Source organism: Coptis chinensis, chromosome 5 (genome assembly GCF_015680905.1).
Source record: "Coptis chinensis isolate HL-2020 chromosome 5, ASM1568090v1, whole genome shotgun sequence".
Taxonomy (NCBI): Eukaryota; Viridiplantae; Streptophyta; class Magnoliopsida; order Ranunculales; family Ranunculaceae; genus Coptis; species Coptis chinensis.
Genome location: NC_141460.1, coordinates 49,323,753 through 49,340,161, shown reverse-complemented (window position 1 = coordinate 49,340,161; position 16,409 = coordinate 49,323,753). Strand labels below are relative to the sequence as shown.

Genomic DNA, 16,409 nt, shown 5'->3' with positions numbered 1-16,409 from the left:
CGTAATTCTAGATCAAGATTCAAGACTGCCATTCTTAGTTTCCCTTCAATCTTAAAAATATGTAATGCTTATATTACAAGTTTGAAAACATGTTCTATTCGAGCGATAAGTGGACTTAGACTTAACAGGTTGCTTGCTCTTTTGCAAGTTGTAGTTCCATAATGTATTAGAATAGCCTTTCATTGGCCTGGGAGAACGGGGGAAAAAATGAACTATAGACCCTTTTTACCTCTAAATACTACAGACTGTAGGAAAAACTATCAGAGACTCAGAGCTGCCACCCGAATTTACTGTCTTACTGGTAACAGCACGCGAATGAATTCTGTTTATACTACTAGTGGAAGCGCTAAATGTCGGATTATCCATACAAAATGAATTTATATGTTTCTGCGCTGTGCAGTGTGTGGTAAATAAGACAACCAAAAAAACAACAAAATTGAAAGACAAGCAAAAAAAAATATAACAGCATAAAAGGCTTTATAGAAAACAGCTTAATAGCTATTTATTTAGTAACTGTTTACATTAAAAGATTGATCAAGTTACAAAGACACTAGATTCGACTCCAGTTGGTGGTACTTTGTGTGGTCAATCCCATTTAGTCGTATGCAACATAAGATCTGCTCTGGCAGTTCTTCAGCCTTATTCCCCTGTTTAGCCATACAGTGTAAGATAATAGGAGTAATAACTTCGGAAAAAACAAACTCTTTACCCTTAACAATTATCATCACCGACTCCACATATATACCTGAATTGTGAGACCAAGATCCAAAATGCAATGCTTCAGTCTATCTTGAAATGCATCAAAGCCTTTTCTAGATATGTAATTGAATCTGTGCATGTCCAAATCAATCTCAAAATAATCTTCGCCCTGTACAAAATACATATTAACAGCAGGAGAGACCTGGTAACTGAAGCTACCACTACAAGGCTTAAGTTTGGTTGTCTCTCTAACTGACATATTGAACAGAGTTCGAACATTGAGCAAATTAGACAATCAAGAATATCCTACACTGATAAATGAAGGTGTGATTCATAACTAAATTCTTATTTGTAGCTAAAACTGCAATTTATTTCTTCTTCTCTTTCTAATTTTCACTGGTACAGTTAGAAGTGGATTCAGAGAGTACATTTCAGTTACAAGTATTAAATAATTGCCTCCTGAGGATGGGATGACATCTAGGGCAAAAGGGTGATAGTTTCAATGGAAACTAAGGAAGTTCTGTTCTTAACTACAACTTGTAGGTTTTGTTAAAAGGGTTTATTCATGAAAACCCCCCACTTTATGATATGCTTTTGTGTTTACCCCCCATATTTTGAATCATCACAAAAGTCCCCCCACTCCGTCCTGGCCCCATTCAGAAATCATCCATATTTACTCTATTGCCTAAAGTACCCCTTTGCCAAGCCCAACTAACTAAACTAAACAACGACCGGGTGTATAGGATCACCCTCGCCGTTATCTTCTTTCTCAACCACTGAACCAGCAAACCCTAAGCACTAACCCACCGACCGCCACCACCAATCGGCCCAAAAATCATTCGAAATTGGTTAGGGTGAAAAACCCAATAACTTTAATTAATTAAAAACTCTAATTCACCGCCCGTTAAACCACTCTAGTGATGTTAATTCTTCTTTTCAGCAGTTTTTCATGTCACTGATCAACATGGAAACAAGGTTACTAACACTCAAACCATCAAATGTAGTTTAACCACCAGTAAGGACAGTGAGGTTTTTATCCCTATTATTAGCTTTTAGTGATCCAATAGCTGGAAAGCTAGCAGCAGTCTCAACTAGAGCAGTTCGAATTCTTAGCCAAGCATGCGTCCCAGTGGCTGACGTGTCCCAGCTCATCCCATGGTTTTCAAAACACATCACGTTGACCCAGTCCAAGTTTTTTTTATTATGGAAGCCACAGGAGACTTGCTCTTGTTGGTGAGGAAGAAGTCCACAGCAAAGTAGATTGCTCCGGTCAACAGGAGCAGCTTCCGGTTGGTGGTGCGGGCTTCTTTTATGAGCGCGAGCTGCCACTCCTCCAGAAGGACACCGAGGTCTGACATCTCTTGAGTGCTTTGGGGGAACTACCAATCGAGATCCAGTCCATCAAATCTGTAAGTTAGTCCAATCTCAATTGTGGAGTCGATGAAGCTCTCTCTTACGTGATGAAGCTTTGGTAGCCATTGGATTCATACTTAGAATTATAATAATTGGGAAATTACTTCCAGGGATCATTACTATGAATCGATTCGGATGCCTATGAATCAGTACCAACAACTATCGAATTTCTGGACAATGATATAAGTGGTGAAACTGATCTTGAAGAACTGGGCTGTGGATGTAGATACTACTAATGGCGAGAAGAGGATACTAAAGCGGCGCATACCAATTAGTGTTTTCCATCGAATTCAATACCCAAAAACCATAAAGGGTTAATTGGGAAACCCAAAAACCAGCAGCACCCAAAAATTCAGGATCGGGAGCAATCGGGAGCAACCATGTCAAACATCAACAGGTCGTTCGGTTTGATTTGAGAAACTCAAGTTTGGTGACATACATTTGTGTTTACCCCCAAGGGTATTTTAGGCAATAGAGCAAATATGGATGATTTCTGAACGGGGCCAGGACAGAGTGGGGGGACTTTTGTGATGATTTAAAATATGGGGGGTAAACACAAAAACATGTCATAAAATGGGGGGTTTTCACGAATAAACCCTTGTTAAAAAGAAGTCCACTCCATTATCAATGAAAAACACAATGGTTTGGATGAATAAGTTGTACAGATTAAACTAGCAGTATTTGACGTTTCCATTAGATATTTGGGATAAATAAAGATTAAACCGAATTTCTCACCAGCATATTACAACATTCTTACACTATCGGAACCTTCCTAATTAGAAAAAAAAAATCTTTGTAAAGTTGGATTATCTGATCAAAATAAACCTAACTTAATAAGAGCATAATAATACTGTTAATATTCAAGGAAGGGTCGTTGGATTGTCTGCATAACTCTAGATGATTCCAAAAAAAGGAAAACAGAGAGAACGAAAATATATTACGGAGGATTTGAGAGGATGCCAGCATTATTAGAGCTGCTAGCAAAAATCTCATACATGCAGTGCTAAACTTTCTGGTTTTCATACCCAAGATTGAAGGGGCTAACAGACTTGAACCTGCATTCCTATCAACTTCTTTTTCAAAGTTGGTCAAAAATATCCTAGTTGTCAGAAACTTGCAAAGGTCTCTCACTTAACATGTATAAAAATAAAGAGGGGCGGGGGTGATGGGATTTGGAAGCTTATCTTCCTTGATGCAACAGCCTAGGACAGATCATGATTTCTTCATTTGCGCTTTTTCCGTCTAGAAGAAACATCAATATCAGCCCTCAACATGGAACTGTAATATTTTCTTAACAGAAACCGCCAGAAGATAAAAAAAATCCTTGATACAGTACAGCTTTTTAATTGTTTATTAAAGGGGAGTGTCAGTGAATGGACCAATATCACTTGAATAAACAAAGAAATTGACTTTCAACAATGTAAAGAAACATGATTAATGACTACGATATTGTAATTCATAGTAAACTGTAGGATTGGGTGGTATACTTACCAAGTAAAACTCATGTTGCGGACGTGAAAGAATAGGTTTTTCATTGTACGCATGCATTAGCTTCCTCTCAGCAGCATTTAATTGAAGATCATCCACATTTGCCACACGTCCCAAAATCTTTAGCCTTTCACGGATCGGAATGATTGCATCTATGGCAAAACCTTTTAGATTTTCTACTTCATTGTTGATTACCCTCTATACAAAAGCAAAACTAGCAAACATTAGTATAAGGGGTAGAAAAAACAGAGGTCGAGATGAAAAGAACCAACTTAAGTGCGAAAAAGAAAAACAATTAAAATACCATATAAGATAATGAGATGCACCAGAAATGAAAAGTTTGCTAAAGATTAAAACTAAAAAGTATTAAAAAAATATGCCTCACTTGAGAATCTATTAAAATAAAGTTAACACCTCCTGCCGCTTCTAACATGCACTTTTCAGATGTGACGATTAGGAAACTGTGCTACCTTTGCCTCCCGGGATCCAGATTCCTGGAGACTCAGAGAAACACAACTGCCACCATTTTAGACGTAGAGAGATTTGAGGTTGTTCGCCTGTCTTTAGGAGGGGTTCTAAAGGAAAGAATTTTTTCTCATGCATTTAGAAAGAATTTGCTTTCCTTAAAGCACCCTTCAACAAAGATGGTGAGATCGTGAGAACATTTCTCTGTGTCACTCCTAAAAATGGTCTCTCTCCTGCAAAGTGACTCAATCATTTCTAACTTTTCCAAGAATTGGTGTGCATGAATTAAACATAGCCGTAATATAAGATTATTTCCCGTGTGTAAGTAATAAAATGAAGGAAACAACTTATACATGTATAAAGGTATGCCCAAAGGGGACACTTACTCTAAAATTTTCCAGGAAATGAGATGCAATTTCTTTAGAATAATTTTCAGATAGTTTAAAATACAGTACAACGCTCATTCCTTCTCCATCATTTTCACTTTGAAAGATGGTTGGTGAATATAATGGGATCTGCAAAACAGAAAACATTTTTAGAACGCGGAAAGCAGAATACAACCGAAGAGAAAATCGACAACAGAGCAGAAAGGTGAAAGAATTCCTACTTGGAGATTACAGTTGAACACTTGTCAAAACGCAGCAATTTATTAACCAAGGTGTATAAAAGAGAATTTGAAAGAAAACCAAACAAGGATGAAAAAAAGTAAGGTGCTCGGCAAATACAACAAGTAATTTGATTGGAGCATTGTATAAATAAAATTTGAAAAGAATTGTTCTAGCACATGTAAGACTTTCCAGCATATAAGACAAAACTTCAGCCCATGGATAATGGACACAATAAAAACAAATCGCCTACTTCCTTTTCTTTCTTTTCCTTCCCTCTAGTACATCCTCCACACCCTTAAAAGCACCAACAGAATTCACTCAGCATATTGATATCTAAAATATGATTATCAAAGATCAACATAATGCATTCAAAGTACAGAACAAAGATCAACAAGGATCATCAAAGTAATAAAAAAGGTACCTGAACATTTACAACAAGAATAGGTGGGAACTCTCCTTGTAGTTTAACAAGAGGAAGTTGCACGAACCGGGCAATATGATCAACTTTTCGCTGGGATAAGAAGACATCAACACCGAACGGATGATATGCCGCATAGTTTGAAGAAAGGGCTTTCTTTTTATCCCTGGGATACAAAGAAAGTACCAATGTTAACATCAGTGGCCTCCATATAAGGTGAGAAGAGATAATAGAACATATAACTTTTAACTAGAGATACTGGTCCTTGGTTAGATAGTTCAAAGAAATGCATCAGATTAGTACGCTTATCGACAATTATTGAGAATTAGAGTAACAGGATTATCCCCTTTACCTTAAATAATTTTTGGCACGTACTCTGAAAGACCCTGGCTCAATATGTGACCAAGAACCAAAAACTTTCTTCTCTATTGGACTGAATGGAAACTGGGAACCTGCTAATGGCCTTTGTAGAAGAGTTCTTGAAGAAACTGTAGGAACAGAAAGTGAGACGAATGAGTTGAAGACTTTTAGTATCAATCAAGAATCTATCTTCTTCTAGTCCTAGCTTTGGCAACAGGCATACGAGCTACATACATTTGACTCCTAGGTAATTGGATGTTAATATATATTGATTTATTTTGTGTTCTAATCTTAACTAAAAATGTATTGTGTTTTAACTACAAATTCTCAAGAAGAATTGCAGATAAAAGTCTCAAGTAAATGAAAAATACATGTTAACCACACCATTATGTCAGATGCTTGAATGAAAATCAACAGATTATACAACATTGGTGATAATGACATTGTGTAGGTTTAGAATGTCCTTCCCTCCATTTAAAAAAAGTAGAAGGCCTTTATCTTGCTTGTGTCTGGCGGACAAGAATGCCTCTTATCAGTTGAAGAAAGAGAGGAAGGTAGATACGATACTCTACTATTTGTACGAATCCACTGTGATCCGGTACTCAGTCTCCCTCCCTATCAGAGTATCAGTACAATCATCAGTGGAACCGCTATGGATTTGATCAAGGTAGGCAGAAGCATTAGCATCATTTATAAGTCCAAAAAGTTGCTTTTGGGTGTTAGCACCAATTAGATTAAAGATCCTTTAGCAAACTCTTTATGATGTTAGTGTTTCGTTTCCTGTTTAGGACCCCCTTTTCTTTTTGTTCATCATTTAAACCGATGCACGGAATGTTGTCAACGTATTTTTCAGGGTTAGCATCTCTTACTGAAGGGATATCGTATATAGATGCACCATCAAAGAAATGTGGAGACAAATAATCTGTAGTTGAAGGATATCAGCAACTCCCAAATAGCATGATTTATGATTGCGGAGGCATAAAACAGAGTATATTTAACGAAATAGTGCCACATACCATTCCGGACGCTATGAAACTCCTCCTCAGAATCAGAATCAAATCTTGCGGTAGAATCAAACCATTTTTCCTCATTACCTCCTGCAGGTATACCACAGTATGAGTAAATCCATTTGGAGAGCTAATATAAGACAATTATACCATACTGCCAGAGTTTCCTACGTCTATGCATTCAGTTCCAACACAAGATCTTTAGCTTATCGTCCAAATTGTACTGAAGTGTATTTGCACCAAAACCTTTAGGATTTTCGAAAGCCAGACCAAACAAATGTTTCAAGTTACATGGTAATTACAACAACATAGGATTATAGCTTAGATTATAACTTTAGTAGGCAACCCAAACCCCTCCTCCGAAGCTAAATTGAACTTACATGGAATCAAAGACTGTGATGGCGCATTCGCATGATAATTGTGTATGTTCATGCTATAAGCCTCCATATTCTTTGACACAGTGACACAGATAAAGCATATCAGATGTTTGGCACTAATGTTACAATAGTTAAGTATGTACCTATAATGTCAAACTGAATCTGCATTCTACTTGAAAGAAGCACAATGCAGCAAACTATACATAGAATTCCATTACCCTAGATCTCTATCAAAATTTAACTTGGGGAAATAATAGCAAACAAACAAACAAACAAACAAGCAAGGCAAAACAAAAAGAGTCATAAATACCAGTTTGTATGAACAAACAGGTATTTTGAAAAACCAAAAGTCAGTATGCTGAAACCTAACTGTCAAATTTGTTTTACACTTAATAAGCAGACATAGATACAGTAGCAACCCAATTAAAAAGACATTCACAATTATTAGCACGTCTACAGATTTAGTACTCCATAGGAATGCAAGCAGCTAAAAAAATTAAATCTTTATTCTCAAAGAACAATTTTACTGCTTTAGAAAATGCAGGCAACTAAACACTCAAGCCCAGCAATCCGACCTCAGAATTTTCTGCAAAATAATAAATTTTTCTTAAAATTCAGATTTGCGAACAAAAAAAATATAATGAAACAGTAAATATGACCTTGAATGTGATCCAGATTGCCAGACTTTATTCTATCAATTGATTTTTTGGATGAAAACCACTTAATGCTTCTTGTGCTTTTATTAGATTCCTCTGAAACTCTAAAACAAGCAGTACAACACTTTTTGTGACTTGAAACACAAGTTCCCATCACCTTCTATCCACCTTGGATCAAAACCATGCATTCATATTTCTCAAAACAAAAACCACTTGTTATTATTCAAACTAAAGCAGCTGCAACTTGAACCATGATGTGAAGTAAGAGTTTTTGTTTTATTATTCTTCTTCTTGATTGGTCAACAATCAACCTCACCTCTCAGTAGAGAGGTTGGCAAGTCGGTATAAAATTGCATGTTTCTAACTTATATATGGAATCTTCTCTTGATACTAGGAATTTGCCACGTGGAGAAATTTGGTGGTGGTAACGACTAGAAAGTGGAATGAAATTCGTTAAGAGAACAAACGTGTCAGGACTCAGGTTCTATGTTCGTATACGCTGTCAACAATTTTGATACTAGTCTTTTAAAATACCAAAATATCGATAACGGTGAATATATCAGTGTACCCAAAAATATATATAGAATATATCTATTTTTTTTGTGACCAGTCCAAACTATTTAAAATATCAAAAATATCAGATATATTAGAAATATAATATCAGAAATATCAGAAATATATCAAAAATATTATATTTATATTAAAAAATAGTCAAAAAATCAAACGATATATATCAAAAATATCATATATATCAATTATATTGGCGATATAAAGTTTTATATCGAAAATTTTGATATATATCGAAAAAAAAAGATTCAATATTCGGTGGATATATATCAGAAATATCAATGTCAGTGTACCCAAAAAACGATATATATCAGCAATAGATCGGATTTATCGGTGATATTTTGGTCCTTGTTTTAAAGTAGTCCCTCAAAATAAAAGCATTGTGCACAATTTTGGGAGAGTGAAAAATGCTGCTTTTAACAAGAAATTCTCCGTTGTTTTTGCCTTTTAAGTCTAAATGCTGATGAGCAACCCATTAAACTATTCAAATGGTCTGCTAATAGAGTAATATAAGGCACTCCTTTAGTCGGGCATCTATCTATCTATTTTAAGATTCAAGTCAGCCAGTGTAGCACTGTTCCACGACATATCTTATATTGGGCTGAAAACAATGTAACTCTGAGTCTCTAACTACTAGTAGTGCGACACTGATGGATTGAAATTGCTCTAACAACCCCTTTTTTGTTTTACACAACGGAAAGACTGGCTTACGAACTTGGGTACAACGAATCGAGTCAATGGCTGCGCCTGAGACGTTAAACAGTTAAACACAATCTTTTGCCAATTTTGGGGCCCAGTTGCACTTGGGTCTGGCTTTGAGCACGTTTACTGCTGTTTTCAGCTTACTGGGATCGGAAATTCAGGAATCAGGATACAAAGTTCACACGCCGAAAGCTCGGATTAAGCCCATCGTGGGTTGGGCCTGGGCTTTCAGTCAATCCATAATCCAGAAGTGATTTGAGAACCCCAAGAAGTATTATTACAGAATTACAGTATATGCTGCATTGCTTAAAAGTTAAAAGCAGCTTTGTGGTGTTTTAAAAGCACCTATTTTATCAAATGCGCAATGTCGTTTGGCAATTTACAAACTAACAAAAGGCTGATAAAAAAAGTCGGAATGCAATTAAATAGTAGATAACTCTAAGCACCATTTTGATGCTTTTTCTATCCACTTTTTAAAATTTTAGAATAAAAGTTTTTTAACTAATGCATCCAAACAGACAAAAGTACATTTAAAAGCATTTGTTCTAAACTGTTTTTTTTTTTTAAATCTGCTTTGTTTTAAATTAAGCAATGCTAAATGGGGCCTTATTAGTTCTGCTCTGTATCGCTCAAAACAATTATGCGTTACTTACTGGTCATGACTCGTGACTAACTAATACAGAAACATCAAGTCAGCGAGATTTCTTCTTGAAATTCTCTGCACATGAAAGTTACGCAAGAGATGCCAGTCGCAACTTCTGAAGAAATGAGAGGAACAGCAAAGGCCATTGCTACATCTTTTAATCGCTAGTCAAGCTCTTTCACGTTTGATTGTGGTTAGAACAAAAAAGAATTATTACCTTTCTCATACATATGGTAACATGTGGACATGCATACAATCTTTCAAGATTAAAGTTGAAGATCCAAGTCGTGCAAAGCCAGGAATCCCAAGATGACAGATAGAGTGACCAGATATGAAGTCTGCAAAAGTGTTATTCAAGCGAAATGTCAAAATAATAAGGTCGATAAAGGAGGTTGGAGGCAACTTTCATCGCACAACTGGATTTAGACATGCTGAGTTTCCACACAATCATAATTGTGCTGCTTGAAAAGATGAAAAAATCAGCTATTTGATAAAGATGTGTGATCGAAAGGAAACTCTTTAAATGAACATAAGCTAACCTGGATGTTTGAGGCCTCTGTGTCTGCTGTACATGAGCTAAGCTAGATCGCTGGAAGGCCCTGCGTCTGTTGTTGAGCTTTCGGAATCTAATTGGTGCTGAACCAATAGAGTGCTGTTACCCTGTATGAGGCAGAGAAATTTGACTGAGCCATGTTTTGATGCTTGAGATTGAGCCTAGTAGTACTCTTAAAGATATTCATTTGGAACTCTATAAAATCCTCATAGAGCAACATCAGTACTGAGGAGTTCTGAATGATATACTAATCAGGAATTGTATGAGAAACAGGAATGTCATTTGGTCTCTGCCCAAACTAAAGAGTAAAGCAGTAAAGCTGACACAATTGTACTTTTTGTTCATTAGAGATCTTCGTAATATTAAAAAGTTCATATCAGGCTTCCAATTTTTGAACTTGGACCAGATAGTCAAGAAAGGAAGGCAAGAATTTACTTGCCTCTGATATGCAAGAATCAGTATAGTGCTGTTCATTGCTGGGGTCTTTTGCTGAATTGTCTTGACAAGGAGACAAACCTGCAGTTTTTACAGTATAAGAAAATACAAAATAGTATAGTTATCATGTTTTGTCCAAAGAATATTAAGCCTTTCTATATTAGTTTCAAGAAGACAAACTGACAAAAAATAAGATTCAGCACCAACCTGTTCAGTATAAGCATCAACAACAACAATGTAATAAAATAGGCAAACCAAGAGATGAGGACCCAAACACATAACCTATGTTAAAGGAATGGAGTCAACTCGGTAAAGGAGGAAGAAGGAACTGCCAAATTATTAACGGCAATTCTTGTTTCACTGTAAAACCCACATTTCGTTCTAAATCATCAACCTACTTTCACGTCAGTTTTGGAAAGATGACTGAAACATGATTATCTTTTAATCCCATTTGAGCGGAAAAAATATGTAGAACACAGGCATTCTCTTTCCTTTAGAAGTTATTAAAAGATCCCAAAAAATCCATTTCATGATCATCAAACAACACACGCACACCAAGACACAAAAGAAAGACAAGAAAAACAGTAGTAATCATAATAACAACCAAACTAAGATAGCTTCATGGGCTTTATGTGATATACTCTTTAAGCACAACTTTTCAAACTCTATACCAAAGTACGATTTGTTCATTTCTGAATGAATAAGATTCTGTTAGGTACCCCGAACACTGTCCTTCTGTCTCTGGTGTTGATCACCTCTATTAGTAATTTGAACCAAACTCACTTTACAGTCCCAATGTTATTTGTGTTCTTTTGTAAACTTCAACAAAGTATGGCCTAACTTCCCATTACTCATTGCATTCCATCTTCCAAATAGATAACTCTGCAATTTTCAATTATCACACAGAAATGTAGAGTGCTATTTCAACAAATTATCACACGGATGAGGAAAATGATACAATTTATAAACCCATTGAAGACTATAGTTATTTCCACCTAATGCATGGTCTAATGCATCAAAATTCTGAACCTTCGTGGAAACTATAGAAGTTTTAAACACCTCTTCACAATTGACGTAAACTCTGGCGGAAATTGAAAATAATGAAATCATTTCTGAGTATTCTCAAGAAAATGCATATATTGACATATCTGTATTTTGAACATGCAGGCTTATATCAAATTAATTCATCCATGCAGTGATAGCAATATATATCCAAAGGCGGATCAAAACCTTTATTTTCTGCTGCTCCATGATCAGTATCATTATGTATAGACTCATCCCTGCACGTAAGATGCATATCATCTGATCTCCTTCACCAAAAAACTACGACAGTGAATGAACAATAATAAACACTAAGGGGGTTTCACTCTGGAGTTATATAGTGACACATAAAAGGAGTAGAGAAGTTCCAGTGGGAAAGTGCCCAGTAAAAGGGTGTCATGAAGACCAAGGAGCACCAGCAAATCAGTGATGCATGGGGAGCTGGTACTCATCAGCTTTAATAGGAAAGATTCAAAAATGGGGTGACCCAGAGCATCTACTGGGTGTGTGTCAACCATGAATACTGCAGTATTATCTAATGTTGTACTCTGCTGCATCAATCCATCATCTTAATCACCCACCTTTGAGACTTTAGATCTATGTTTTTGCCACAGTGAAACTCTACATTGATTTAAACCACGTATTTTGCTTCATCAATAAGAATGCTGAAAAATAAGACACTCACTTACCTTCTGTTTTCCTTTTCACTCATCTGTGCACGCTTTTCCTGGTCTTCAAGTACTGAGGTAATTATTTTCCGGTCCTGGATCAGTTATTGACATGGATTACTTGAAGGGTCGGATACAGTTAACACCAAATGACATAATGCAACAAGAATATAAACAGGAACAAAAGCTAGAAATCTGGATAAATCAATAAAATGATTTGTAACAGTATAGAACACCCCAGAATGAAACAACTAGCATGGCGGTATGCCACTGCTGATTTGCGTGCTTCTATCTTTATGATTGACTTGATACTTAACTATACATGAAGTATGTCTTTCTATGAGAAGAGAAGAAAATAATGAACCTAAATGCGAGATTCAGATATTTAAAAGTATTTATATTCATGCTAAGTTCACCATTACAATTCATCATGAACGTATTTATATCTATATACCTTTTTGGAAATGCATTGTTCTGAGAAATAAACAATTAATAATGCTATAAAGCCCAGTACACAAAATGAAACCCTTATATATGGTGAAGCAGGTTTTGTATTAAATATCATCACACAAGAAATCACATAAAGGAAGGATATTTTCATTGTAAAATCTTTACAAAATTTTCTGTGTAAACACATTGCACGTGGAAGGAGGTTAGCCACCAACCGATAGGTCAAAAAGATCATCTAAAACTAAACAGACGACTAAGCATCTGAGGCAAGCACTCTAGTAGAGATGACAAGCAAGCATTCACTAGAAGTCCATACAGAGAGTGCTTACTCTGCCTCGCAACCTAACTATGTATACTTTGCTGCAAAATCACATCATATGTTGTGTTCTATCCCACAAAGAAGTGGTCCCCTCACAGATCGTCCAATTCTCAATTTACCTTATTTACCAAAGTAAGTTAAGTGGGCTGTCATTACAGTGAAGTCTAAGCACATCCAAGCTTTCCCTTCAGCCCTCATTGACTTTTAACATTATGTTTAGCCATATCTAGGAAAAGTAAGAAGTGAAAAAAATAATAAAAATAATAAAAATCTCATGATTTTGACTATTAGCAAGCACTAATCGGTCATGATGATTTTGAGTATTAGGTTGAGATTTAAAAATAATGACTTCCACAGACCTCTGCATCCATACTCATTACAGCATCTTGGATCTTTCGTAAAGCAATCTCCAATCCTCGCACTTCACAATGCAATGCCTGGCCATTAAACATTCAAGATACTTTTAACTTGTGATCATCACAAAGTAAATGGTAAACTGAAATCAGAATTTTGGGGCACACCTTTTTCTCTGCAGTGACATTCTGTATAACCTCTTCCTTCAATGATAAAGATTTCTGAAGGTAATAGAAGTGAAGAAAAACATCTTTCATGAAAGTATGAAACATCCAGTAACTTGATTGTTCTGGTTAAATTTTACAGCTTACTTAAATTATATTCCAGATTGGCAAGGATATCAACTCTATCTTTGGACGGCAGTCATTACTGATTTTCTCGGCCTCAAGTTTTAATTGTAATTCTGAAATAAATGCATCCTTTCTTCGAATTTCCTCCTGGGTATATCTCACCTTATTCTCCAGGAAATGGATCTTTTCTGCATGCACAGAATATTGGTGATATCTGGTGAAAATATAAGTTGCATGCATGATTGATGTTTTGGCTCAGTATGAGATGTAAACTAACAGATTTCTGTTAGTTATAAATATTACTAAACTAGAAACACATATTTGCAATATCAATCACTGACATGGAGAAAAAACAGGTCATGAGTCATGACAAAGTCCATGGGGCATAAACAAGAACTACCCAGCATAAAAATAAAATAAAATAAAAAAAATAAAAAAAAAAAAAAAATAAAATAAAAAGTAACTATACAAGCAACGTAAAGTATATCTATCAAATTTCCTGTGACACATAATATATTTGGAACCGGACTTACCAAGAAAATCTTTTTCAAATGCAGATATCTGATCCATTTTCTTCGTTAACCCAGCCACTGAAGATAGCAGAAATAAGAATAAAAAAAAATGTACATTAGTTAATCTAACAACACAGACGAGTCTCATCTTCTTGGTCAGATAGAATGGAACATAGTAATAATAGTTTAGAGATTACATGCCTACACCCTCTTTTTCACTCACAATCTGTTGCACATTGTCCACAACTTGCTTCACAGAGATAGCTTCTTTTTCTATTGAGTCAAATAAAACGAAATGGGCTTTTATCTTTTCTGAAAGAAACGCAAGCTTTCTGTCTCTTTGTTGAATTGAGCGTTTTATATCACTGGTAGAATCCTGCAACATAATGAGATTGATGATTGATATTATTATATTCAGTGTCAGAGATGAAGTGAAAGAGTATTACATTCTTCTAGAAAATTATTTAAATGCATATATGAGCAGCAAAATACTTTTGTTAAAGATAACACCACTATTGAACTAAAACTTTAGAAGCTAGGGCAAACCTGATAAAGACTGATAAAAGTTTCCCTGGATTGAAGTAAGCTATCTATGGTTCCCTTCAATTCCTTTTGCTTGTTTTCAAGCAAAAAATTGTCATTCTCAAGGTACTTCACCTGCAAAGTAAATAATAAATGATTAGTAAATTTTTATAATTATATAAACGAAATGGGCCAATTAACCTTGGTTTCTAGCTTGCATTGGGAATCGTGAGAAGAAGATAGTTCCACTTGCAATTCATGTAATTTTCTCCCAAATTCTTCTTCTGTTTGCTTTTGTTTCTGAAATCAAACAAATATTTTCAAGCTGCATTAAGAAAATAAAAATTAAATAAGAAGAAAAAGCAAAAACCTGGTTGAAGAAATGAACTTGTTCACTTTCCAATCTTTCTCTCTCCTGCAAATCAAGAACCAAAATGAATGAGAAAAAGAGAGAGAATGAGAAAGAGAGAGAGAGAGTACTTTGAGGTGACGAAGCTGTGAGATTAAAGCTTCGAGTTGAAGCTTCAACTTGGAGAGTTTAAGCAACTCCATTTTTTTCTTTTTGCAAACAATTCCCGCCTTCCTTTTATATATACTAGCCTTGGGCACTCTCTCTCACGTGGTTTCTCTTCTACACTTCCACGTCTCTTCTCTCTCTCCTTTTACAAATTTACAGTCTCTATCTCTCTCTTTTACGGTTCTTCTTTTTTTAGTCTGGTGGAGCCAAAAAAAAAAAACGAACCGGATCAAATGCTAACTCGCCCACGTCTCAAAAATTTATGATTTGTTAGAACAAAAAAAATTGACACGTGACAGCTTACAAGAAAATGGACGTCTGACCCCCCAAAAAAACCGCGTGTAGGTTTTATCAACTCTCTATAGCATAATTTTTTATTTTTTATTATTATTTTATTTTTTTATTTTTATTTTTTTATAGATAAAAGAAATACACTTCCAAAATTAGAAAAAACTTCCTACATTCCTTACATCCATACATAAAGTAATCAGCAATCTTGTCGTAGCAAGGTTCAAAGTAAAATGCAGAGGGGCTTCTCCCCTAGCCACGAGCCACGAGTACACGAGCAATAATGTTTGAGTCTTTGCAAATGTAAAAGAAATTACAATGATCAAACAAAGAGATACTATAATAAATATCATATGCGACTGATGATCTAGCTCCCCAAGATAAATTTGTTCCTTTTTGGTTGAGGACTTCAGCTAGGTATTTGCACTCCAGCAAAATAGTGACACGTTGGAGCTGCAAACGTCGACACAAGTCTACTCCTTCTTGGATGGCTTGTGCCTCTGCCACTTCTGGGTCAGCGGCACTGGTTCTGTCATGTCCTGCACTAATACAATATTCAAAATTATTCCATATAGAAAAACCGAGGCCTGCCTGGTTAGTGTTACTATTCCAAGAGGCATCTGTAGTGAGGTAGTGGCAGTCATTTTCTATCTCGGGCCAACTATCTATGTGATTGCTTTTAGCATAAGATTCTTTCTTGTTTTTTTTTGCACGCAAGTAAGAAAATTTATTAATAAAAGGAATTGTCAAAGATAATACAAGTTACATTCTTTTTCATCTAAATCGATAGTAGGTCCTAAAGGGACTTTCTATCTTAGTAACAAAGTCTGGTCTACTAGTGCTCCATACTGAAGTGTCGGGCAATAAGATGGATCCCTTCCTAACTGCTGCATCCGCACTAAAGTTGTCGTCTCTCCAATCATAGGATAGCTTCCAATGTTGTCAAAATGCAATTGCTCGCTTCCATCTCGCTCTAAACATCCATGGAATTGCATCGCCATTGAAGGCCTTTACAGTAGCTTCTGAATCGGCTTCAATTAAAATGCAACCCCAATTC

General features: G+C 35.7%; 2 protein-coding genes across 6 annotated transcripts; both read right to left on the bottom strand.

Annotated features, from left to right (window-relative positions):
- Nucleotides 1-454: 454 nt before the first annotated feature.
- On the bottom strand, nucleotides 455-7,835 carry LOC147497769 (uncharacterized). Of its 2 annotated transcripts, XM_086560090.1 has the most exons (8): nucleotides 7,495-7,835; nucleotides 6,468-6,548; nucleotides 5,444-5,579; nucleotides 5,095-5,257; nucleotides 4,452-4,580; nucleotides 3,604-3,798; nucleotides 746-868; nucleotides 455-647 (listed from the first exon to the last, which is right to left on the bottom strand). In XM_086560090.1, exons 1-8 carry the CDS (start codon nucleotides 7,643-7,645, stop codon nucleotides 540-542), a joined length of 1,086 nt encoding a protein of 361 aa, XP_086416216.1. In that variant the 5' UTR covers nucleotides 7,646-7,835; the 3' UTR covers nucleotides 455-539. The 2 variants fall into 2 exon arrangements, with proteins under 2 accessions (XP_086416216.1, XP_086416217.1); XM_086560091.1 differs by lacking the exons at nucleotides 455-647; nucleotides 746-868 and adding an exon at nucleotides 3,033-3,354 and having other exon boundaries at nucleotides 7,495-7,827.
- Nucleotides 7,836-9,383: 1,548 nt separating this feature from the next.
- Nucleotides 9,384-15,209, bottom strand: LOC147497768 (RUN/FYVE domain protein). Of its 4 annotated transcripts, none has more exons than XM_086560087.1 (14): nucleotides 15,028-15,209; nucleotides 14,918-14,962; nucleotides 14,749-14,847; nucleotides 14,572-14,682; nucleotides 14,227-14,401; nucleotides 14,047-14,103; nucleotides 13,565-13,701; nucleotides 13,391-13,450; nucleotides 13,229-13,306; nucleotides 12,122-12,195; nucleotides 11,622-11,701; nucleotides 10,396-10,472; nucleotides 9,943-10,063; nucleotides 9,384-9,741 (listed from the first exon to the last, which is right to left on the bottom strand). In XM_086560087.1, the coding sequence occupies exons 1-13, from the start codon at nucleotides 15,097-15,099 to the stop codon at nucleotides 9,980-9,982; spliced, it is 1,149 nt and encodes a 382-aa protein (XP_086416213.1). In that variant the 5' UTR covers nucleotides 15,100-15,209; the 3' UTR covers nucleotides 9,384-9,741; nucleotides 9,943-9,979. The 4 variants fall into 4 exon arrangements, 3 of the variants coding, with proteins under 3 accessions (XP_086416213.1, XP_086416214.1, XP_086416215.1); XM_086560088.1 differs by having other exon boundaries at nucleotides 9,517-9,741; nucleotides 11,622-11,671; XR_015195232.1 differs by lacking the exon at nucleotides 11,622-11,701 and having other exon boundaries at nucleotides 9,517-9,741.
- Between the last annotated feature and the right edge of the window lie 1,200 nt (nucleotides 15,210-16,409).